The following is a 24,602-nucleotide window of genomic DNA, read 5'->3' on the forward strand; positions in this document are numbered from 1 at the left end:
GTGTTTTCTATCAATTATCCAAGAGTAACTTGTCTACCCACCGTATGCTATTGTTTCGGGAGAGAAGCATCTAGTGAAAACTATGGCCCCTGGGTCTATCTTAATCATATTATTAAAACCAAAAATACCTTACTGTAATTTATTTACTTTTCTTTTTTCTATCTACCGCTATCAGGTTTGCAAGTAACGATTTCAAGGGGATTGACAACCCTTTTTCCCACGTTGAGTGTAAGTATTTGCTCTTTTGTGCGCAGGTATTCTTCACTAGGATTTGCGTGGTTCTCCTATTGGTTCGATAATCTTGGTTCTCGCTAAGGAAAATACTTATCAGCTACTATACTGTTTCACCCTTTCTCTTCGGGGAAAATCCCGACGCATCTCACAAGTAGCAACATCGTCGCATCACCAACTCGTAGCAACCCCACATCCCCCTCACTCAACTCCTCACGGCGTTGTTGACGACCATCACAACACCAACTTGCATCAATACTATAGGCACCTCACGCTACTGCTTGCAGCATCTCCGGCAGCCGTCGCCGATGACATCACAGTAGCAACATGCAACAACAACAGCACGGTGGCGCCTTGCACATCGTTGTCTTGCATCATGGATACAGCACCCCCATGTCATATTGTTTGCAACACGGATGCAATGAGCGGCGCTGGATTTGCAAAACCGATCCCCAACTTGTAGCATCGCCGGTCGCAGTGGGATTATATCCACCAAGCATGGGTGAGGTGCATCTCGTAGCACCATGTGCCGCCTTGCTGATGTTGTGACAACAACAAGATCCATTGGCGGCTGCTGTAGTCGCCCTCGTCCAGTTCACTTGGACGGCGATACCACAACTCAAACGGGAGAGGTAGCTGAAAGCATTCCACTGGCGAGGGAAAATGTAAGGAAGAGGGAGAGGGCACATAAGTAGGGCTCACTGAATGTGTGTCGCTCGCGCGGGGCGGTTGTTGATGCGAGAGTCTACCGCCGGTTGAAACGAATCAATTTCCTTGTTTCATACAGTGCTTATTGGTTAGTTTTACATAAAAATTTTGTCATAATCTTGTGTGTGCAAACATATGCTTCAAACATACTAAGACAGACATTATTTTGTTGTTCTTTTATCTTGCTTTTCGTTAGTATCTTATTAATCAATATTTCATATTAAATTTTGCCAAAAATATTAACTTAGGTGATCTTTTAATGGTAATGGACATTTTTTGGATTTCCATTCCTTCATTAATACTTTAGAGTATTTACATCAAATTTATTTCTAAATATAAGTGCGATTCTATGGTAGACACTAATTCCCGGTGGTTGTTCAATATCCTTTCATTACATCCTGCCAGCCATAGTTACGTATACTCGATAATTTCGGCTTATCCTTCAACAAAATTTCTCTATAAATACACTGCGAAAGTGGACGCTACCACACAAGAGTACGAAACAAAAACATAAGCAATATATTGCACATTCAAAGGCGTACACATGGAGGCATCTAAACTCGCCCTTTTGGTCATGCTCGCAATGGCAGCCGTGATGTCTGACCCCTGCAATGCCCAGAACTCGCCACACGACTACGTCGTCGCCCACAACGTCGCTCGCGCCGCCGTGGGCTTGGGCCTTGTGACCTGGGACGCGTCCGTGGCGGCCTATGCGGCGAGCTACGCAAGGCAGCGCTCCGGCGATTGCAAGCTGGTGCACTCAAAGGCACCACAGTACGGGGAGAACCTCTTCTGGGGCTCCGGCGAGGACTGGACGGCTGCGCAGGCCGTGAAGATATGGGCCGACGAGAAGGCCAACTACAACTACGCCTCCAACAGCTGCGCCGCCGGGAAGCAGTGCGGGCACTACACGCAGATAGTGTGGCGCAACTCAACGCATATCGGCTGCGCGCGTCTGCTCTGCGACCACAACGCCGGCGTGTTCATCACTTGCAATTACAGCCCTCCGGGCAACTACATTGGGCAGAGGCCATATTGACTCCCTCTTTTTGCGGGGAAGAGGCCATACTGATTTAATTGGCGCAAACAGATTTAGATCAGCATATCTTGTTTCTAATACTCTGCATGGGCTGTCGTGCATGTATTTTGTATTGTGAGAACCATAAATATGTACTCCCTCTCTAAATTAATATAAGACGATTTAGATCATTAAAGTAGTGAACTAAAATGTCTTATATTACTTTACATAGGGAGCAGTATTTACGAAAAATCAATAAAATAGCTCAAAACTTTTCTTAGTTGGAATCATTCGAAAGTTTTAGTACTACTACTAGTTATTGTGCATGCAATAAACGGTCCTAGAAAGACAATTCGATTTACGGGCATTAGCAAAAGGCTCTATCAACCACTTCACTCTCGCACCCGTGCGTCTCCACGGACCGCACGGGGACGTCCAAATTCCGGTCGCTTAGGGCCCTCTATCCTCCTCCTCTCTCCTCACCGTCGTTGGGAAATGCCTGGGTGCTATTGGCGGTGGTGGAGCCGTTTGGCGGCACGGTTCGGGGGGGTCTGGAGGTCTCGAGGCTTGGCGACCGATGGTGCTCCAAGGGCTGCTTTCGCCAACGGGAGAGGGGGTCAACGATGGCGTGAGGAAGCGGCCACGGCTTGCGGCAGTGCAGCAACAACGAGATGGTGCGGAGATGCCACATTGGCTTTGGGGCGTGGCCAGTGGGACTCGGGCTGCGGTGGATGTCTTTGGCGGACGGTGGTGAGGCTTCGGTGCTGCAGTGGTGGATTTGTTGCTTTGTGTGCTGCGGTGGAGCTCCGGAGACGCGGTGGAGTCGTCAGAATGATGTTGTGTGTGTTGCGGGTGCCTAAACCGGCCTGATCTGGCCATGCAAGGCTCCCGAGCAGGTGCGGGTGCGGGTGTATCGGCAACAGTGATGCTTGGCTCGCATAGAGCTGCTTTGGAGGGAGCATGTGAGGATCTCGTCCGTGCAGTGGTGGTGTATGTGAAGGGATGCAGTGCATCGGGTTGTGGGGAATCTCCCCATGCTCGATGTGGGTCTGCTCATGGGCAGAAAGTGAGGTAGATGGCCTGGGGGTGGACTGGCCATTCTTGAGATCGCTCTAGAGGTAGGCGAGGCGGTGCTTGGTGAAAACCTGCTCTGGCTGAGGCCATAGTCGATGACGGCTACGCTCATGGGTGTCGTTACTTTCTTGAAGGCTTCGTCGAGGCGATCCTCTCCTTTCCTCCGATCAGGGCAGCTCAGGGAGAAACCTCATATCCAAGGATCAGACGATGGAGGCACTTCCGCATCCCTTTGTCTTTGGAACGGGCATCGGCCGAAGGGACCAGTGCTTGATGGTGGTGGGTCGCATGCGACTCGGGTGGCAATGATGATCGTTGCAAGAGGACCAAGGTCGCGACATGCCTTCCTCATCGACAGTCTAGCATGTAATTGGAGTTGTAGCGTCGTGTGGTGATGTGGCGGTAACAATGTCGTTTGATGGAAGGCCGGGCTATGTTGGTGCAAGGTGTGCGTGTTTCTCATGAGATGCTTGTTTCAAAGTTGGAGCTATCTAGTTCTCTACGCATTGGGTCGACTATTTGTCATAAGCCGACAAGGTTCACATGTGTTGTTCGTTCGAAGAGCTCTTGGCAAGGCCAAAGTCAGCTTGCTCGGAGAGAAGTTTACTCTTATTCCGGCATGAATCCCGTCGAAGCATCTAGTTTTTGGTCATTTCCAAATCCTGTCTTTCTCACAAGATAGAAAGCTGTTTTAGCTAGGAATGAAGTTAGCTTGACCTTTTTCATTGAGAAAAGATACCTTAAGCATCAAATAAGTCAGTTGTTTTGTTTTTTCATTGAAATATGTTTCAGCACGAAAAGAAGAGTGCGAATAATAAGATAAAGAGCACAAGAAAAGAAGAGTTTATGTCATGGTACCGAAAAGAAATAGCAAGAATCTGAAAGAAAAAATGATCTCCCAGAAGCGGCCCAATAGACCTATTGAGCGCATTTGTTGTCTTTATTTTTCTCTCAATCTGGTATCTCTACCTCTACTCTTAAAAAAATAGTGTTCCTTTTTCTACCGGCAGAACACTTCGACAACCGATTTTCCTTCCTCCCACCACGTCTCTTCACCGATTTTTTTTGGTTTGGTCAATTTTTTTAGTCCCGTCACATTTTTTCCCTCGTCTTCCCAGAACGCTAATCAATCGCCTACAAACACCACGGTAATTTTTGACTAGGTTTTAAAAAAAACATAACCCTGATAACATTTGTGTCAATAATATGGTAATATTTGACTGCATGCCTGAAATTACTTACAAACACTGCAGTAACTTGAATCGGGGAACTTTTTTGTTGGAAAACATATCCTTGGTAATTTCTGCGTAAATAGCATGGTATTTTGCGCACCACAGACTTGATTATAGGTGGCCAACGGGTCGGCCCGGGCACTGCATGCATAGTCTGGCACATGCCTAAATAGGCCTAGCCCGATACGACCCGCAAAGTTTGGCTTTCTAAGCGGGTCATGCGGTGTCGACACATGGGCCTCACCTCGCGGCCCAGGCACGACACCGATTGTAGACGGTGATATTTTGCAGACCTAATAGTTTACTTAGAGATATCGTGGTAATTTTTTATCCATGCAAAAAAAAAAGTAGTTGAAACATACCCCGATAACTTTAATGTAAACACCATGATAAGTTACATACTGTAGGCGTAATACATTACATAGTCCAAGCGTGGTAAGTTTGGTCTGGAAAATAAATCGTCAAAACATATCAATATGGGATCTAGTTTCGAAGATCTCGTCGTGACGATTTTTTCATGTGAAAACGAATTTTGAATCAGAACTACGGTTTGATTTCAATACAATAGAATCTGTGATGACATTGGCACTTTCGTTTTGCTCAAAGCAACTAGGCACGGGTTCTGCTTAATGTTTTGCTCAAGGAAATGCAGCCCTGGTCGTTCAGGTCTCTTGCCATATACTCCCTTCGTCCGTAAATATTTGTCGGAGGAATGAATGTATCTAGATGCATTTTAGTTTTAGATGCATCCATTTATATCCATTTCCGCGACAAGTATTTCCGGACGGAGGGAGTACCAAACAATCGACAATTAACACTGTCCAATAAGAAATGCATTGTGATAAGACCGCATCCTTTTAACGCCAGGAGCTTAATCTATTACCTAATAATAAAAGGAGAAAGTTTTCATAGTTCTTCATACATTATCTTTTTATATCCATTGATTTATGTTAACTATAAAGATTGACGGTTTATATTTAAAAGTAGATCAACAGAACGTTGCGTAAAATATAAAGCATGTACACACCTATAATTGACATGTCTATGAGCAGTCCGTTCCTTTTTAAGAGTATATAAAGGGAGTCCGACTTGTAAGATGAAAAGAATTGCAGTAAGCGTATATCTTGATGGCAGGGACGCGTTCATATTAAATAGGCATCACAGAGTACAAAGGCGCAGGTTGTTACTATACTTTTCCCTTACTCCAAGCTATACAAGATGAGGTTTATCTCTAGTTTTTACCTAATTCAAAACTGTCTTTTTATAAACAAAATTCAAAACTCCGTGTAGCTAAGAAGGTTACTACAAAGGCAGGAAGAGTTGGCCATCCTCTTTTGTTGTCTTCTTGCTCTTCTTTTTCTTGAATGACTCGGACATAAGACATTGGCATGTGTGTTGGTACCGTTGGCAGGCTAACTGTAAAATACGCATGATGGATCCCAAACAAAATATGCATTTCCCACATAGTACTAGGCAACCGGAACGCTTCTTTTTTTTTGACAGAACTTCTCCTCTATTCACTTAGCAAAATAGTGGCATCGTTTACAAGCAATGGAAGCAGTACATCCGGTGCCGAATCCATCCAGATAGAAGGAGGGGAAAACTTAACTATCCTAGCAAGTTCATGAGCTACTTTATTACTCTCTCTATTACAATGATCATAAATTACATGATTAAAATCTGACGACATGAAATAGCAATCATCAATAATTGCACTTGCCATCAAAGAGGAGTCGCCTGCTCTCAAAGCTTCCACAACCTCCATGCTATCCGAGTTGATCACGATCTTACTGCATCCAATGGTTCTGGCTAGATTCAAACCAAATCTGACTGCCAATGCCTCTGCAGTGAATGAATCATAGCATATGTCCACTCGTTCATTAGCTGCCGCAATAAATATCCCATTGTAATCTCAGATTACTACCCCCACTGATCCCTCAAGAAGATCTCGGTCAAAGCCAGCATCTACATTTAATTTCATATACCCCTGTATCGGCTTCTCCCATGAACCAATACGTAGCTTTGCCTTAGTGGAACAAGCAATAGTAAAGTTAGCTGAGAGTCCTCGGATAGCGAAAGCAATTTGTGAGGGTTTTTGGGTGTCCTCCCCATGATACTTTTTTCGGTGTTCATACCATAGATACCATGCTGCAGTGGCCACAACCTCCTTCAGTTTGGGAAGACCTAGGATCTGGACTTCAGTTTCCTCCATGCTTAATAATTCATGCATCATTTCTTCACCTGATTTGAATTGTGTACATCTCCTCTTGATATGATGATGGACCGGGCCAGTTGGCCATTCTATGTGTAAGACTGCAAGTGCACTGGACTAGCATACTGGGCCTAGCCTTTATACATGTATCAACGAACTACGAAAATAGTTTCCCTAAAAAAACTACAGAAATTGTGATGAGAGAGCCTCCAGGCAACGCAACTATGGCCGACTCGGACTATTCACACGAATCTCGGGGCTAGAACAATTGGCAATCCCAAGGTAAATGTTCGCTCTTGTGTGTTTCCACACACTCATGACCACTTGATTCGATAACTACTGTCGGCCATGTATGGCCGATCTTACTTATCCTTTTCCGTACAATCATGGGAAAGAAGGTTCCGGTAACCACTGTCGGACACATATGGCCCATCTTACTTATCCATTTTCGCTACAATCATGTGCAAGAAGGTTCCGATAACTACTATCGTCTCCTCTCTCTTTTCCTTCATTTCCAGACTGAGAGAGAACAAAAGGAGGTGAGAGTTGTGCTGCACAGTGGAGGCATGATCTGCGACGAGGAGGTGCCCACCACCTCACCTAGTAACATGACCGTGCGCTGCCCCTTACCGATGAGGTGCTCGTGCTACCCTATATATATATATATATATATATATATATATATATATATATATATATATATATATATATATATATATATATATATCTACCTATCTCACCCCCTCTATTTTAACATCAATGCACTGTAATTTTATGTTCCGTAAATTTTGTCTTATTTCATACGTAAAAGAGAATGTAAGAAAATATATAATCGTCGCAAAAATTATTTTATGTTAAGTAAAATTACAAACATAAAAACATAGTGTAAAATATACATAAAATGCTTTTTTTTCTTATGACCTATATTTTTGTCCATAAAGTTACATTCATATTGATTCACTATGTAAAATTTGACGTTCCGCGTAAGAAAACAAAAATATAGCTCATAAGATCAGAAAGTTTGCATTTTATGTATATTTTACACTATGTTTTTATATTTGTAATTTTACATCACATAAAATATTTTTTACAGCCATTATATATTTTCTTACATTCTCTTTTTAGTATGAAATAAGACAAAATTTACGAAACGTAAAATTACGGCTAATTAATGTTAAAATAGAGGGCGGTGAAAAATAATTATTCCTCACCCAGGATGACGAATAGTCAACCTCCCTTCGTCCCTCTCTCTCTCTCTGTGTATGTGTGTGCGTGCGCGCGCGCGTGCCTGCGTGCGTCTCAAGCTTCTTGGTCCGATTTATGGGCCGAGAGTGAAATCTAGTCTGCATGCCTGCGTGCGTCTCATGCCTAAATGAGCCTAGCCCGATACATACCAGATTTCACTCTCGGCTTTTCTGGATTTCTTTGGAACTTCATTCCATTGGTTTTCTTCTCTGGATTTGTCTTTTGCAAATTTTGGCAATCTTTTCCTTTCCCCAGATGTGTTGAAGTCAAACTAGGAAAATCTTCTCCAACCTAAAGCTCGGAATAGTTTGTAATCTAAACTAAGCCCAGCCTAATCCATTCACGTATATGTTCAGCAAACAAACTAAAACGGACCAAATAGAAATTGCTATAATCCAAACCAATCCAAAATGTAGGTATTTTGAAGCCAACCCCATCCAAGCGAGCAGCAGCCAGCGATACCTAACTGTAGCGGAGAGCGGCGGCAAGCTCCAGCTAAGGGAGGGAAAGATGGCAATCCACTGGCCGGATGATGTCAAAGGGAGGGGAAGTCAGCGACAAAGCTCTAGACGGAGGCAACGGAGCTGGAACCGAAGATCCATAATCATAGTGGCGGGCTACGTCTATCGCAACGCTGCTCACCCGAAATCATGCCCCCATCCCCCCCCGAGACCCCCCCCCCCCCCCCCAATGTGTGTTTTGGGCCAACCCAGGTGCAAGGCTGCACTTTTTCCGTTCTTTTTTTTCTTGTTTTACCTTTTCATTTAAAAAAATCAAAATACCTTTGCAAAACTTTGCAAAATCTTCATTAATATGGAAAAAAATCAAAAATTAAATTGTTTTGTAACTTCAAAAATATTCAATATTACAAAAAAATCACGAATTCAAAAAATATTTGTGAGGATCAAAAACTGGTCGTCCGTTCAAAAAATTTAACAAAATTCAAAGAAGTTTTCATGGGTTTGAAAAATGTTTACAAATTCAACAAAAATGTTTGCAAATCCAAAAGTAATTCATGAATCCAAAAAATGTTCATGAGTTTGAAGATATACCTATTTAAAAAGAAAATCGCAAATTTGATAAAATTGTTTGTGGATTTAAAAAAATCACAACGTTTTAAAAATATTCAAGTTTTTTAGAAAGTTAATAAATTTAAAAAAAGTTAATGATGTAAAAAGGAATTTGCATTTTTTATAAAGATTGCGAATTTTTTTAAAAAAAGTAAAATAGAAAGTAAAAAATAGAAAAAAAATACAAACAGAGAAGAAAAATAAATTTTAAAAAAATTTAAAAAATAAAACAGACAGAAGAATGCAGAAAATACTAACGGTCAGGCCCATTTTGCGGACAGTGGTGCGCATTTGGTCGCTAACCCCCGATCTGCATTTGAATTAGGTATCGCCGATCGAAACAAGCCAGGGTTCTTTTTTTTTGCGGGAAAACAAGCCAGGGTTCTTGCTCCTACCGATTCCTAAATAGAAATCACCTACGACCAGACGACTACGGGCCCACTCATTAGTTGTTAGATTCGATGCCTTCACTCACCCACGTCGGGTCCCCGCGTTCGATCAGTTCAGTCTTGTTTTCTTTTATGTTGTTTTCTTTTCTTTTCTTTGTTTTTAGCTGGTTTTCTTTGGTTTTTCTTTTTTTCTTCATTATCCTTTCGATTTTCTTTGTTTTTTCAGCTTTTTTCTTTAGGTTTTTTCATTATATTTCAGTTTTCCTTGTTTCTTTCTTGGACTTTTGGGTAACTTCACTTTCCTTTTTGTTCTTTTGCCAGCTTTTTTCAGTTTTCTCAACACATGTCTGCCATTTTATATATAATATTTTTTTGCATACATGTAAAACATTTTTATATACGTTTAACATTTTCATATAAATGTTTACAATGTTTTATGAAAACTAGTTTTCAATATATTTCTAAAATTCGGGTTAAACATTTATAAGTACATACGAAAACATTGTTTGAATAGTAAAAACCATTTTTTGTACTATGCAAATATTCTGTACATTTTACAAACAATTTTTTTCAAACATCACGAACACTTTTCTGAAACTTGTGAAGATTTTTTCAGGGTAACGTACATTTCTTTGAATGTTTCAAGCAGTTTTATTGAATTACACGACCATTTTCACATTTGTCTAAACATTTTTCAAAATTACATTTACATTTCTTCCGAAATGTGCGATATTTTATCATTATCATAAACATTTTTCATACATATAGTTAACAGTTTTCCTATACATGACTAACATTTCTACTTTTTACATTCACATTTATTCAATTTTCGTGCACAATAGAAACATTTTTCTATTCATGTTTAACCTTTATCAAATGCAAGATTATAATTTTACAAAATTTTACGCAAAGTATTTTTTAATATATATAGTACAAAAGTAATAAAAGAAAACTAAAATATGAAGAAAAAAAGGCGCATGCCATTACCATGAGATCACCATGGCGCGGCAGCTTGTTTCAAGGCCGGACCATTTCCAGCGGGCGGCATATATAGCCGTGTCCGCCAAAACAGGCGCGCCTATTTGGGAGCTCCAAGAGGAACTAGTTGGCGAGCGGTTCTTCGGGAGCCTTCCAACGATCACTTGTGGGTGGACTGAGAGCGTGCCATTTGACGCGTTCTCAATCGTTGCCATGTGTCGCGTTCTGGGTGTTCCCTCCGAATTTTGTTTTTTATTTTATTTTTTCACACGCGTTTTCGGTCTTTTAAACAGTTTTTTTGCATGGAAAACACGTTTTCTTTCTTCATTGAGAGGCGCAGTTTTGCTTTGCAGAGGCACGGCCATGTCTCTCGGAAACGGAACAAAACATGTTTTTTATTTTTTTTCCTTCCACGAGATGCACGATTTTGCTTCCGCGAGAGGCATGGCCGTGCCTCTCGGAAACAGAAAAACTCATTTTTTTTGTTTGCTTTTTCCTTCCACGAGAGGTACGGTTCTGCTTTCGTGAGAGGCACCGTGCCTCTCGAAAACGAAAAAAAAACATGTTTTTTCCTTTCATGGGAGGCACGGTTGTGCTTTCGCAGCCATGCCTCTTAAAAACGAAAAAAACATGTTTTTTATTTTTTTTCGCAAGAGGCACGATTTTGCTTCTGCGAGAGGCACGACCATGTCTCTTTTGAAAAGGGGGAAAACATGTTCCCGATTCGATTTTTTCCTTTGGTTTTTTTTGTTAAAACCTATCAATAAGGGATCTAGTTTTGAAAATCTCGACGCGAGGAATGAAAACGGTTCAAGATTTGGACGCACGATTTAAGAGATAATTTTTTTTGAATAAACGGATGTAAAAAAATGAAAAACACTCAGGCTGCGACAAGTGACGCACATCCAGTGCACCACTTGTCGCAACCTGAGGAGGTGCGAGTGATCTTTTAAAGTAGTATTCTTTAATTAGTGATTTCGGGGCCAGACTATCGGACAGACGCACAAGGGATGGCAGTTTTACCCATGGGTATGAGTACCCGCGGGTACCCTACCCGAAAACAATGGATATGGGCAAGACTTGAAGAGATTTCTACCCACGGGTAATGGGTACCCATACCCGCAAAATATATGGGTAGAGCATGGGTAAGAAATTATGCCCATGGGTAACCCAATGGATACCCAGAAAATTTAATAAATGAAAATAACTCCTATAACATGTGGGGTTAACATCCAACTCATATGGTCCAACCCTAAATCTCATATTCCTTAAACAAGTCATAGCTCATAGACTCATAATCACCTGCTCGCCATTCTTCAAACATCCCATGTGACTCCTGAAAAGATGAAATATCGACTCTTAGCTACCAGACTCTTGTCGAACACTCGATCCAGTGATCCCCAATTCCCACCACCACCTTCCGCTACGTCGGCCTTCCACCAACCGTTGCTCATACTCCCCTAATGCCTCTAAGAGGCCACCCACTATAGAAGGCCACATACGTGTTATACTACTCTACCATGATCACTTGAATTTTGAACTCATTTCTCTACCTCTTAAGAATTTGAATGCTATATATTGTACCCAATGGATACCCATTGGGTATAGGATACCCGATAGGTATGGGCATGGGTGTCAGTTTATACCTATGGGTATTAAAATGGGTGGGTATAAAAAGTTCCTATGGGTATGGGTTTGGGTAGAAGGAGGTTGTACCCGCCCATACCCTACCCATTGCCACAGGCGACCCCGACTGGGCCGGCCCAGAGCGGATGTGCCAGTGATTGACCACTGTAGCAACTATAAATTCGAAAAGAAATTAAGAGTTACCTAGGATCGAACACGAGACGTCCAGCAAAGAACCTTTTCATGCTAGCCACAGTAGATAATACAGTGTCAAAAATATTTTTATATTATGGGGCGAAGGGACCAGTGATTACTTAGCAGCGCAAGCTTATAAGAACAAATTCAAACACAGATCCAAACTTTTCCTCTTTCTTTTTTTTCTTTATGTGTTTTTGAATTTTTTGTTCGAGATTCCAAAAAAATGTTTTTGTACCATAAATTTGTTCATAAATTCAAAAAAACAGTTGTGTTTTACATTTTATGCAAAACTCAAAAAATGATCATGTTTACAAAACTTTTTCATATTTTACAAAAAATGTTCAAAAACTTCAGAAGTTCTTTGGTTTTTTGGGAAAAAGTCCAGGATTTAAAAAATTGTTCATGTTTATAAAAAAACATTTTTTGTAAAATGAATGTTTAATGAGACGTAAATAATTTTCCCTGAAACATTTTCTCCAAACTTAAACGTTTTTTGAATATTACAAATATTTTTAAATATATGTACATTTTTTAAATGGAAACGTTATTTGAAACACTTTTAAAAATTGGAAACGTGAAGAATTTTTGAGAACCAAAACATTTTTGGAAACTCCTGAAGAAATTTGAATATGAGACATTTTTTCAAAAAATTGCGGTTTCTTCGAAGAACAGGAACAATTTTTGGAAACGCGGCATATTTTTAAACTCCCATACAAATTTGAAAAATCTGAATTTGTTTTTGGAAAAAAATGAAACTCCTAAATAAATTTTAAAACACAAACATTTTTGGAAATTGCGGACAATTTTGGACACCACAAACATTTTGTTGTAAACAAAAATAAAATCTAACAATGAAAAATGAAGCGAAAGGGCAAAGAAAAAGAAAATTTGCAAAATAAAGACCAAGGAAAAGGAAAAATAAAAGGAACTGGAAAAAGGAAATAAAAAACGGCTCAGGAACCTTCTAATAGGTTCCCAAAACTGAAAACCCAGCTAGGAACCTCTCAACTTGAGGCAACATGCGTCATATAGGTTTTTCTCACCTATGTATCGCTTAGGGTGACACGTACGGCAGCCTCGCTTAAACCGTAAAGGCAAGCGCGGACGTGTGCTAGGCCGGAAATCACAGCCACGTATTTGGGAGCAACAAGTTAACGAGCGTTTCTTCGGGAGCCTCGCAACGATTAGCGCTACTTGACGCGCTTTCAGCCATTTGCCACGTGTCGCGCTCTGGACGCTCCCTTCGAATTTTGTTTTTCTATTTTTCCATACGTGTTTTCGGCTTTTTAAACGGTTTTTTTCGGGGTTTTTTCGACGTTTTGGTTTTCCTCCGGTCTTTCTTAGCTTTTCGATTAAAAAAAATTCAAAAAAAAAATTTCGCGAAAAAACGCGTTTTCTTTTTTTTCCCTTTCGCGAAAGTCACGGTTTTTCTTCCGCGAGAGGCACGGTTGTGCTTTAGCGAGAGTCACGGTCGTGCCTTTCAGAAATGAAAAAAAACGCGTATTATGTTTTTTTTTCTTTCGCGAGAGTCACGGTTTTGCTTCCGCGAGAGTCACGGCCGTGCCTCTCGGAAAGGGAAAAACAAAACGCGTTTTCTGTTTTTTTTTCTTTCGGAAGAGTCACGGTTTTGCTTCCGTGTAACATCCCAAAATTTTAAATTTTGAAATGTTATAAACAAATAGATAGATTTGATTGATTGGTTGATTGATTGTCTGAAAGTGAGTGAAGTTCGAAACTTTTTAAAAGTTAAATGAGAGAGAATAAAAGGACTTTCCCAAACTTTCACCTTTTTCTTTTGATCCCCGAGAATTCAAATTTTTTTCATCACAAAACCCTGAAAAGAAGATGACATGACTTCTTTCATTTATTTAAATGACATGGGGTGTTGAAAATATTTGAATTTCATTTGGAAAATATTTCCAATTCTGAAACTTTACGCAACTCAATGACCCGCAGAGAGAGTTGGGGATTTCGTTATTTTCATATTTGAGTTTTCTCAAATGTTGAGAATAGAATCATTTAATTTTATTTATTTTATCATCAATTATTTCTATTACAAAAATATGAGAGAGGGAATAAAATGACTTTCCCAAAATAAAGAAATATTGAGGATTTAATAAAAAAATCAAATAAAATTTTATTTCGGAGTTTTTCGGTGTTTTATTTGAATTTAGGAAAAGGTGCGTTTTTCAAAATTGCATCTAGGGCCCAAATAAATGTTCACCTTGTGCGATTTGATTTTAGAAGCCCGCGAAAATTTATATCGGAATTTTTGAAGTACGTTTAGTGTTTCTTTCTATTTTTCTTCCGAGCGGAATAATTAAAAAAACGACTTCAGGCCGTACCCGAGCGGGACACCGCCCGGAGGCAGCCTTTAAATAGCGCCGCCCCGAGCCGCCCCAGCCCATCAGCCCCGCCTCGATCCGCACGCGCCGCCGGAGCCGCTGCCGCCGCCGCCGATGATCCCGCCGCCCGAGGTTCGTCGCGCCTCGTTTTCCGTGCCGAAAAAAAGAAAAAAAAGAAAGAGAAAAAAAATTCGGCGTTCGGCGTTCGTCATTTTTCTTTTTCTCGGATTAAATCTGCGATTTTTCTGATCGTGATTCCTGATCCAATTTTCGTTTTAGTTTAATTTTTCGCTCGTTTATCGGAATCAGACGATTAAAGCGCCTAGGGATTCATCTCGAAACCCTTTATCTGTTTAACCAACTTAAACAAGATTTTGCTACTATAAAATTTGCCCTAGATCCAGATTACTAGAACGAAGTTGTTTTCTTTCACAGTTTGACTTTCGTTGCTTTGTTCGATTTGATTCTTTTTGCCAACCGGAGTTCTTAAGTTGAACCTTCTGGTTAGATCTCTTATTTGAGTTTTACCTGTGCATTAGATGAGTACTTATTGTATGCTTGTTTGTTTGTCTGTGATAGAATACTCGGAGTGCGCCGCCTGTTACTTTGAATCGTTAGGTTTCGCGGATCATCAGCAAGGCAAGTTCACACTTTGATCATATCCCCTTCATACCCAGTTTTCATTGCATTAGATCAAACCTCAAATATTGCATGATTAGGATCTAATTAAATTGTGGGATTAGAAAGTAGTTGATGAGGTAGGAACCTATTGCCCTGTTACTATCAAACCCTTGGGAGTTACTTCTACATGTTGCTTATATTGCTATGCTATGCTCGTAGACGTGGTTTGGGTATGAGTGAAATCCATGACAAATGTGAGATTGTTATTTAATGGTTCAACTTAAGGTGGCAACTTTAATACACATCTGGGTGGATTGCTAGGGGCACCCTGGGGATATACCAGTGGACTTGCCCGGACACCTGGGGATATACCAGTGTTGTCCTAGGAGATCCCGGGGATATACCGTGTGATCATCCTACGGTCCGCCACCCAGGCTCAAAGGGATCATAAGATTATTCATGCTAGAAACTTCCGTGTGCAGTCACAAGCTATTATGGGCTCTAGCATAGTTGACTAAGTCGTGCGAACTCTTACAGTGGTAGACTAGCAGATGTAGGGGATGTAGGTGGTACGGTCTACCCATCGTAAGGTGCTAGCGCTTCTGAAAGACTATGTCTCGGTCATCCGTCTTCTCAAACACCATGTAGTGCGAGAAACCAAATGGAGGTGATCGAGTCTTGTGGGGAAAAGTGCGCAACCCTCTGCAGAGTGTATAAACTAATCATGGTTAGCCGTGTCCCCGGTTATGGACATCTTGAGTATCTAGTTCTTGGATTATCCTGTTGATCTCATCACGTTACTTTAAATGAATATTGTTGGGTTTAATGATATTACTTAATTGGGATTGAGAATGCTGTCAACCATTCTCAATGTTTAACAACCACCATGATAGTTAAATAAATTTATTCCTTTGCAGTAGGGAAAAATTGGCTTTTGGCAAAAACCTTATAACCATAGAGCTTTTCCACCAGTCAAATATGCATGTAGTGATAGCCTTTATTCATCATTCTCTATGGTGTGAATTTGCCAGTACATTCAATGTACTGACCCTCTGTGGCTGCAACATCTCATGTTGCAGGGAATCTTACGACGAGTAAGTGATACGTTAGGGTTACGATTTCTACACTCAACTTTGTCGTTCGTGTTGATGGGAATCCACAACCTTGTTACTTCTGCTATTTTGGATTGAGGTAATAGTATTTACGTTACTTTTTACATGTGATTTACCTCTATTATAAATCCTCGAGTACTGTGTGTGTCAGCATACCGATCCAGGGATGACACTTAAGCACAGAGACTTGATCCATTTGGGTCGGGTCGCTACAAGATGGTATCAGAGCACATGTTGACTGTAGGACGTGACCCTAGAAACTGGCAAGCCCATAGCAAAGATTTTTCTCTACAACTTTCCCTTTCAAAATGATATTTTACCTCTCTTCTCTTCTGAGCTTATTCGAATATTCCCTTTTAGTTAGACCATACCCCTTTCCCCTTTTGACCAGACGAGGATTTGACTGATGAGACCACTCTAAGAAGTACAAGATATTGGACAACTAAGACCGCTTCGGAATGAAGAGTATTTTCCATGCATCTGAACAATGGAAACTACAACGGTTGAAGACTCCGAAGACAAGTAGAATTTGAAGGCTCTGAAGAATCCCTAGATTTGTATGACCTAGGAGGGCTACCCTTATGAAACTTGACAGATTATGGAAGTTGTCAATGCCCGAGATCAGGGTGTATCAGAGAAAGACCGGAGCATGGAGAGTTAAAAACTTAAAGTTCTGTCAAGGAAAACCCTAAGGCAGGAGATATCAACTATGGAGAGATAGCTCATGGAAATGACAAGAGCAGAAACACAGCTATCCATGATGTTATCGCCCGCTTATGCTATTGTCACCGTGCTGAGTTAAGCATGCATATGCATGGAAGGATTGGATAGTAAAAGGCTGATGGAGCATCTATCAGCAAGAGGTGAAGTTTTAACCTTAGCTAGTGTATCACCAGGATCTGGAGTGTTACATCAAGAAGTTTAAGGTGGAGCTCCATGAAGCCGTATTAGACAAGGAAGCATTTCGTGAAGAACTCAGGAACCAAAGGCTGAAAGTAGCCAAGCTGGAGGAGCTACAACCTCGAGATACCGGAGATTCATTAAGAACTGAAGGACAGCAGGATCATGGTTCAGGTCGAGTTTGATGAAACCCAGAAGTTTGGAATGCAACTCCAGAATATTAAAGGACGTCACGAGAGACTTCGCATCAACAGAGTTGATCTGGCAAAAGAACTTGAGAAAGACAAGCATGATCGGAAGAAGCCATTAGAGGCATGAACAAGGCTTGAAGAGTTTGAAGAGTTGATGATTTATTGACCTTTAGAAGACCAAACCCCTGTTATATACCTATGTTAGATGCAATGATTGTGAGCTGTCATTTGTTTGATGTTTTTCGACAGCCACAATAAAATCTGTCTTTTCAAAACTTTTGTTTGTATTGTGTGTATCCCTCTCTATCTCTCTTATCTCACCCCAAACCCATAGACCCAATAGAGGATGAATGAAGATGAGCTTATATTTTCTGGACCGATAAGTCAATTGGAGACGGGCCGATGGATTCAGAACATGGAGGATCATATGAAGAATAACCCTATAGTTGGACATGATATGACCCAGCATGCTCTTTAGTGCTTTGAAAGAGGTGCTGCTACTTGGTGGAGAATGTACCAAACCATCAATAGATGGCAAGGAGTAACCACTTGGAAAGAATTTAAGTTGACTTTGCCAAAGTCTCGGTTTGTGTCCCAGAAGTTGAAGCCTTATGGAAAGGATATGAAGAAACCTGGTGCATGCAAGATTCATGGAGAAGTAGGACACACCCATAAAGAACACAAGGATGAATGCCCAAATTGTGAAGGAAGTCACCCAGTTGAAGAATGCCCAACTAGGCAGATTACTTGTTTCTTGTGTGAAGGGACTACCCACTACCCTGCTCAGTGTCGCATTTACCCCATGGTACAAAGAACCATCCAAAAGAAGAAAAAAGTAATGAAAGGAGCCCTCATGGAAATTTTAGAAGAAGCTGTGATGAAGGAAGATGTGGAGGACACACCTAAAGAGGACCCGAATAGACCCTGCACTAAGTCTTGCTATTCATGTGGAGAAGAAGGACACATCTCCCAAAATTGTTTGAACGGGGATCTAGTAGAATTCTTGACAGAGGAAGTAGAATATGACCCACAAGAAATAGAAGCCATGATTGGCATGGAAAGGTCCAGGAAGAGAAGCAGATTGGATTCCAGGAAGGACCCGAGTCATATCACCTGTTACAGGTGCAAGGAGTCAGGGCACTACCTCAACAATTGCCCAAAAAGGAAACCTCGATACTTGTCAGAAGTAATATGTTTTAGTTGTAATGGAGCAGGGCACTTTGCGAGAGAATGCCCCAAGGAGAAGGAAACTTGTGCTAGATAGTTGAGTTTGCAACAAAAGAAATGGAGTAGTACAAGTGAGAACATTTTTCTTTTATATTGAGGTGTTGAGTTGAGACATGTAATGGAGAAGCGAGAGATTGTAATCATTTGAGAATGAATAAAGTAGCATCGTTGGTACTGATATGGATTTTATGAGTTGTTACCCTATGAAGAAGAATTTTGACCATTTTGAGGATATGAGAAATATGGTCTATGGAAGATTTGTGCATTTTAAGGGTGGTAGTACCTTGTAAGAACCCTTGACCCCTGGGAAAGATAAGGCTACTCCACTGAGTGGATTTCGGACAAAATGAATATGAATTTTGTCTCGATATGTGTGATACCCCAAGAGTATGTGGGATGAAGTTGGAGACCGTCAGTTGTTTGGACCAAATGTGAACAAGGAGTCAGAAGAGAACGTAAGTTTATTCGAGATAGACTGAAGGTAGCTCAGTCCAGGCAGAAGAGTTATGCAGACTCAAAAAGAAAAATGCAAGGAGGTAGCCTATGAAATTGGAGATAGAGCATGTCTTTGTGCGTCCCCTCTGCGAGGAGTTAAATGAATTGGAGTTAAGGGAAAATTAGCCCCAAGATTTGTAGGACATACCGAGTTTTGAAGCATAGGGAGAAGTGGCCAACAAGTTGGAGTCACCAGAAGGACTGTCACGAGTTCATGATATGTTTTCACGTTTTCCTAGTTGAAGAAGTGTCATGAAGAGATGGCCAATATTCCCCTGTAAGGACGCTTGACCCTGGAAAGGATAATGATGTTCCATGAAGTGGAGTATGGACTTCATAAGTATAAGTTTTTAACTCGGTATGTGGGATATTCCACGAGGATGAAGAGATGAATTACTATTGGATATAAAGGAGGTATGATGTTGGAAATATGGATCAAGGGAAATTCCATTATGAGTCTGAGTACTCATGTCCGATTTTGGTGCAAATAGAAGGAAGGAAGTCAATACAATTGGATGGATTTAAGAATACTAGGAAGTTGGAAGTTGGAATAATGATCAGTTGCCCGATGACAAGTTCAAGGACTACAAGTGATGAGATGGGCCATAACCCACAGGCCCCAGGACCTGCCAAGAAGCAAGCACATTCTTGGTGAAGGAAAAAACCTGGAAGAAGTTCGATTTTATCGATAGACGGTCTTATAGGAGTAACGCAAAACCTGAGAGTTGTGAAGGAACGATAGATGTTTGTTTGGCTTGCAGAATCCATGGATATATCCGAACTTCGTTCGTCGACAAGAGAAATTCTGCAATGCTTGTGAGGATGACCAAGTGTTAGTATGCGAGATTCGCTAAACTGTATACATGGTAATGATTTGGGTGCGGGATGGATTGATCACCATACCGACTTACTCTTATTATTCGCCTTGCTATACGGGATGGTAAATCTGAGTGACTTGCCTATAGTAGAGAGAGACGACGGTATTAAACCTTGGTTGAAGCCTTAGAATGGTATAGGTATTTTTTTTCCTTGTACAAGGCAGCTTTGCCAACCGTAGGTTATACGGTGAGGATCAACCCAGACCCATTTCCTGCAGGAGAAACCATAAATTGTTGACCGCCATGAGATATCGATAGTTGTTTAGTTTTGGCGCCAGACCCGTCAGCTAAGAAGACCCAGTCTCGGAATAACCTTACCAAATGAAAGGACAGAAAAATTGTGATAAAGGTTATGCCACTACCGGAAGAGCTTAGAGAAGGAATTTCTTGAGGATCTGAGAAGACCGACACTGTCAAGAATAAGGATGGAGTATATGAGTTTTGATGGAACAGTAACCATGCTTCTAAGGGTGGTAGCACTCCAGACCCCGTGTGATGATCGATGGATTTTGAGGAGACCCCCAAACCCTAACCTATTTCTTGCTAGCCTCTCCGAATCTCGAGGACGAGATTCATTTTAAGGGTGGTAGGTTTGTAACATCCCAAAATTCTAAATTTTGGAATGTTATAAACAAATAAATAGATTTGATTGATTGGTTGATTGATTTTCTGAAAGCGAGTGAAGTTCGAAACTTTTTGAAAGTTAAATGAGAGGGAATAAAAGAACTTTCCCAAACTTTCACCTTTTTCTTTTGATCCCCGAGAATTCAAATTCTTTTCATCACAAAACCCTGGAGAGAAGATGACATGACTTCTTCCATTTATTTAAATGACATGGGGTGTTGAAAATATTTGAATTTCATTTGGAAAATATTTCCAATTCTGAAACTTTACGCAACTCAATGACCCACGGAGAGAGTTGGGGATTCGTTATTTTCATATTTGAGTTTTCTCAAATGTTGAGAATAGGATCATTTGATTTTATTTATTTTATCATCAATTATTTCTATTACAAAAATATGAGAGAGGGAATAAAATGACTTTCCCAAAATAAAGAAATATTGAGGATTTAATAAAAAAATCAAATAAGATTTTATTTCGAAGTTTTTCGGTGTTTTATTTGAATTTAGGAAAAATGTGCGTTTTTCAAAATTGCATTTAGGGCCCAAATAAATGTTCACCTTGTGCGGCTTGATTTTAGAAGCCCGTGAAAATTTATTTCAGAATTTTGGGAGTCCGTTTAGTATTTCTTTTTATTTTTCTTCCGAGCAGAATAATTAAAAAAACCGACTTCGGGCCGTACCCGAGCGGGACACCGCCCGGGGGCAGCCTTTAAATAGCGCCGCCCCGAGCCGCCCCAGCCCATCAACCCCGCCTCGATCCGCGCGCGCCGCCGGAGCCGCCGCCGCCGCCGACGATCCCGCCACCCGAGGTTCGTCGCGCCTCGTTTTCCGTGCCAAAAAAAAGAAAAAAAGAAAGAGAAAAAAAATTCGGCATTCGTCATTTTCCTTTTTCTCGGATTAAATCCGCGATTTTTCTGATCGCGATTCCTGATCCAATTTTCGTTTTAGTTTAACTTTTCGCTCGTTTATCGGAATCAGGCGATTCAAGCGCCTAGGGATTTGTCTCGAAACCCTTTATCCGTTTAACCAACTTAAACAAGATTTTGCTACTATAAAATTTGCCCTAGATCCAGATTACTAGAACGAAGTTGTTTTCTTTCGCAGTTTGACTTTCGTTGCTTTGTTCGATTTGATTCTTTTTGCCAACCGGAGTTCTTAAGTTGAACCTTCTGGTTAGATCTCTTATTTGAGTTTTACCTATGCATTAGATGAGTACTTATTGTATGCTTATTTGTTTGTCTGTGATAGAATAACCGGAGTGCGCCGCCTGTTACTTTGAATCGTTAGGTTTCGCGGATCATCAGCAAGGCAAGTTCACACTTTGATCATATCCCCTTCATACCCAGTTTTCATTGCATTAGATCAAACCTCAAACATTGCATGATTAGGATCTAATTAAATTGTGGGATTGGGAAGTAGTTGATGAGGTAGGAACCTATTGCCCTGTTACTATCAAACCCTTGGGAGTTACTTCTACGTGTTGCTTATATTGCTATGCTATGCTCGTAGACGTGGTTTGGGTATGAGTGAAATCCATGACAGATGTGAGATTGTTATTTAATGGTTCAACTTAAGGTGGCAACTTGAATACACATCTGGGTGGATTGCTAGGGGCACCCTGGGGATATACCAGTGGACTTGCCCGGACACCTGGGGATATACCAGTGTTGTCCTAGGAGATCCCGGGGATATACCGTGTGATCATCCTACGGTCCGCCACCCAGGCTCAAAGGGATCATAAGATTATTCATGTTAGAAACTTCCGTGTGCAGCCACAAGCTATTATGGGCTCTAGCATAGTTGACTAAGTCGTGCGAACTCTTACAGTGGTAGACTAGCAGATGTAGGGGATGTAGGTGGTACGGTCTACCCATCGTAAGGTGCTAGCGCTTCTGAAAGACTATGTCTCGGTCATCCGTCTTCTCAAACACCATGTAGTGCGAGAAACCAAACGGAGGCGATCGAGTCTTGTGGGGAAAAGTGCGCAAACCTCTGCAGAGTGTATAAACTAATCATGGTTAGCCGTGTCCCCGGTTATGGACATCTTGAGTATCTAGTTCATGGATTATCCTGTTGATCTCATCGCGTTACTTTAAATGAATATTGTTGGGTTTAATGATATTACTTAATTGGGATTGAGAATGTTGTCAACCATTCTCAATGTTTAACAACCACCATGATAGTTAAATAAATTTATTCCTTTGCAGTAGGGAAAAATTGGCTTTTCGCAAAAACCTTATAACCATAGAGCTTTTCCACCAGCCAAATATGCATGTAGTGATAGCCATTATTCATCATTCTCTATGGTGTGAATTTGCCAGTACATTCAATGTACTGACCCTCTGTGGCTGCAACGTCTCATGTTGCAGGATTCTTACGACGAGTAAGTGATACGTTAGGGTTATGATTTCTACACTCAACTTTGCCGTTGGTGTTGATGGGAATCCACAACCTTGTTACTTCCGCTATTTTGGATTGAGGTAATAGTATTTACGTTACTTTTACATGTGATTTACCTCTGTTATAAATCCTCGAGTACTGTGTGTGTCAGCATACCGATCCAGGGATGACACTTAAGCACAGAGACTTGATCCATTCGGGTCGGGTCGCTACATTCAGCGAGAGGCATGGTTGTGCTTTCGCGAAAGTCACGGCCGTGCCTCTCGGAAAGGAAAAAAAATACGCGTTTTCTATTTTTTTTTTTTCACGAGAGGCACGGTTGTGCTTTCGCGAGAGTCACGGCCGTGCCTCTCGGAAATGGAAAAAAACACGTTTTCTATTTTTTTCCTTCCACGAGAGTCACGGTTTTGCTTCCACGAGAGGCGTGGTTGTGATTTTGCGAGAGGCACGGACGTGCCTCTTTCGGAAAGGGAAAAAAACCATGCTCCCGGTCCGGTTTTTTCGCCCGGCTTTTTTCGTCCGGTTTTTTTTCGTGAAAAAAAAGTTCGTCAAAACCTATCAACATGGGATCTAATTTTAAAGATCTCGACGCAAGGAATCCAACGATGAAAATGGTTCAAGATTTGGACGCACGGTTTAAGAGATAAAACGTTTTGAATAAACGGATCTACGAAAAAAGGGAAAACTCCCAGGTTGCGACAAGTGGCGCGCTGCATGTGCGCTACTTGTCGCGACCTGGGAAAGTGGAGTGCTCTTTGCAACGAGTACTCCTTAATTAGTGATTTTGCACATATTTATTTTATGTTTTCACCTTTTTCCTTTATTTTTTACTTTTAAAATATTTCCAAATGTTCTAAATATATATATCACAAAAAACACTTTACACAAAAAAATTCAAATGTTTGTAAAGTATCTAAAAATATTAAATGTGTATAGAAAAAATGTTTCTCATGTAAAAGAACAATAGGTAAAGCCTAAAGAAACAAAGTTAATTTAGTGACTTAGCCCATTACATCCAATTTAAAAGCAGCCCAATAGAAAAACAGACTGAAACTATGGCTTTAATCCAATCCATTCACACCCTTACTCCTGCCCAAGACACTTCATGTACATTTAATCAATGATACGGTTCTTGTCATTATTCCCAAGGTTTTCAATCCAACTCAACTCAATTAGTTTCGTCCAATTAACTTATGCAATTTCATTTATGAAATTGCCTCCAAGGTTGTTGCAAACAGCCTCAAGCTCATTCTCCCTGATTTTATCTTTGATGAACAATCAACTTTTGTCCCAGGCAGACTTATCACAGATAGCATAATTTGTGCCTATGAGTGTTTGAATTTTATGAAGAGAAGCAATGCCAAGTCAAGCAATTTTTTGTGCTCTAAAGTTGGACATGATGAAAACATATGATAGACTTTAGTGGTCATATCTACAAGCTATTACTTAGAAACTTGGTCTTGCCCAGGCTTGGGTAGACACGGTTATGGGTATGGTTCAATTAGCCTCATTTTCAGTTCTTTTCAATGAAGAGAAGCTTGAACAATTCACACCATCTAGAGTGATTACACAGGGAGCTTACGAGCCGAACCATCCAAACGATTTCAAGGGCCATTTCATCGGGGATTGCCCCCACATACCTACTAGGTAGCTACCCCCATTGTCCGTAGCACCTTAGCCCGCCCTGTCGCCATGAATGCATGACCCAAGTAGCCGATTGCTCACCTCACTCGTCTTTGGATAAAAAATACCAACCCCGCGACCATTCAACGCATCAGACCTCTTCTTCTTTCACAAAATCACGGCCTGAAGCGACGAAGAGAGACGCA

The 24,602-nt window shown here is 40.9% G+C and overlaps 1 protein-coding gene across 1 annotated transcript; it reads left to right on the forward strand.

Annotated features, from left to right (window-relative positions):
- Window positions 1-1,448: 1,448 nt before the first annotated feature.
- LOC123106582 (pathogenesis-related protein PRB1-2) lies at window positions 1,449-2,187 on the forward strand. The gene has a single exon (XM_044528695.1). It carries the CDS (start codon window positions 1,484-1,486, stop codon window positions 1,976-1,978), a length of 495 nt encoding a protein of 164 aa, XP_044384630.1. The 5' UTR covers window positions 1,449-1,483; the 3' UTR covers window positions 1,979-2,187.
- The last annotated feature ends 22,415 nt before the right edge of the window (window positions 2,188-24,602 follow it).

This window comes from Triticum aestivum, chromosome 5A (assembly GCF_018294505.1).
Source record: "Triticum aestivum cultivar Chinese Spring chromosome 5A, IWGSC CS RefSeq v2.1, whole genome shotgun sequence".
In the NCBI taxonomy this organism is placed as follows: domain Eukaryota; kingdom Viridiplantae; phylum Streptophyta; class Magnoliopsida; order Poales; family Poaceae; genus Triticum; species Triticum aestivum.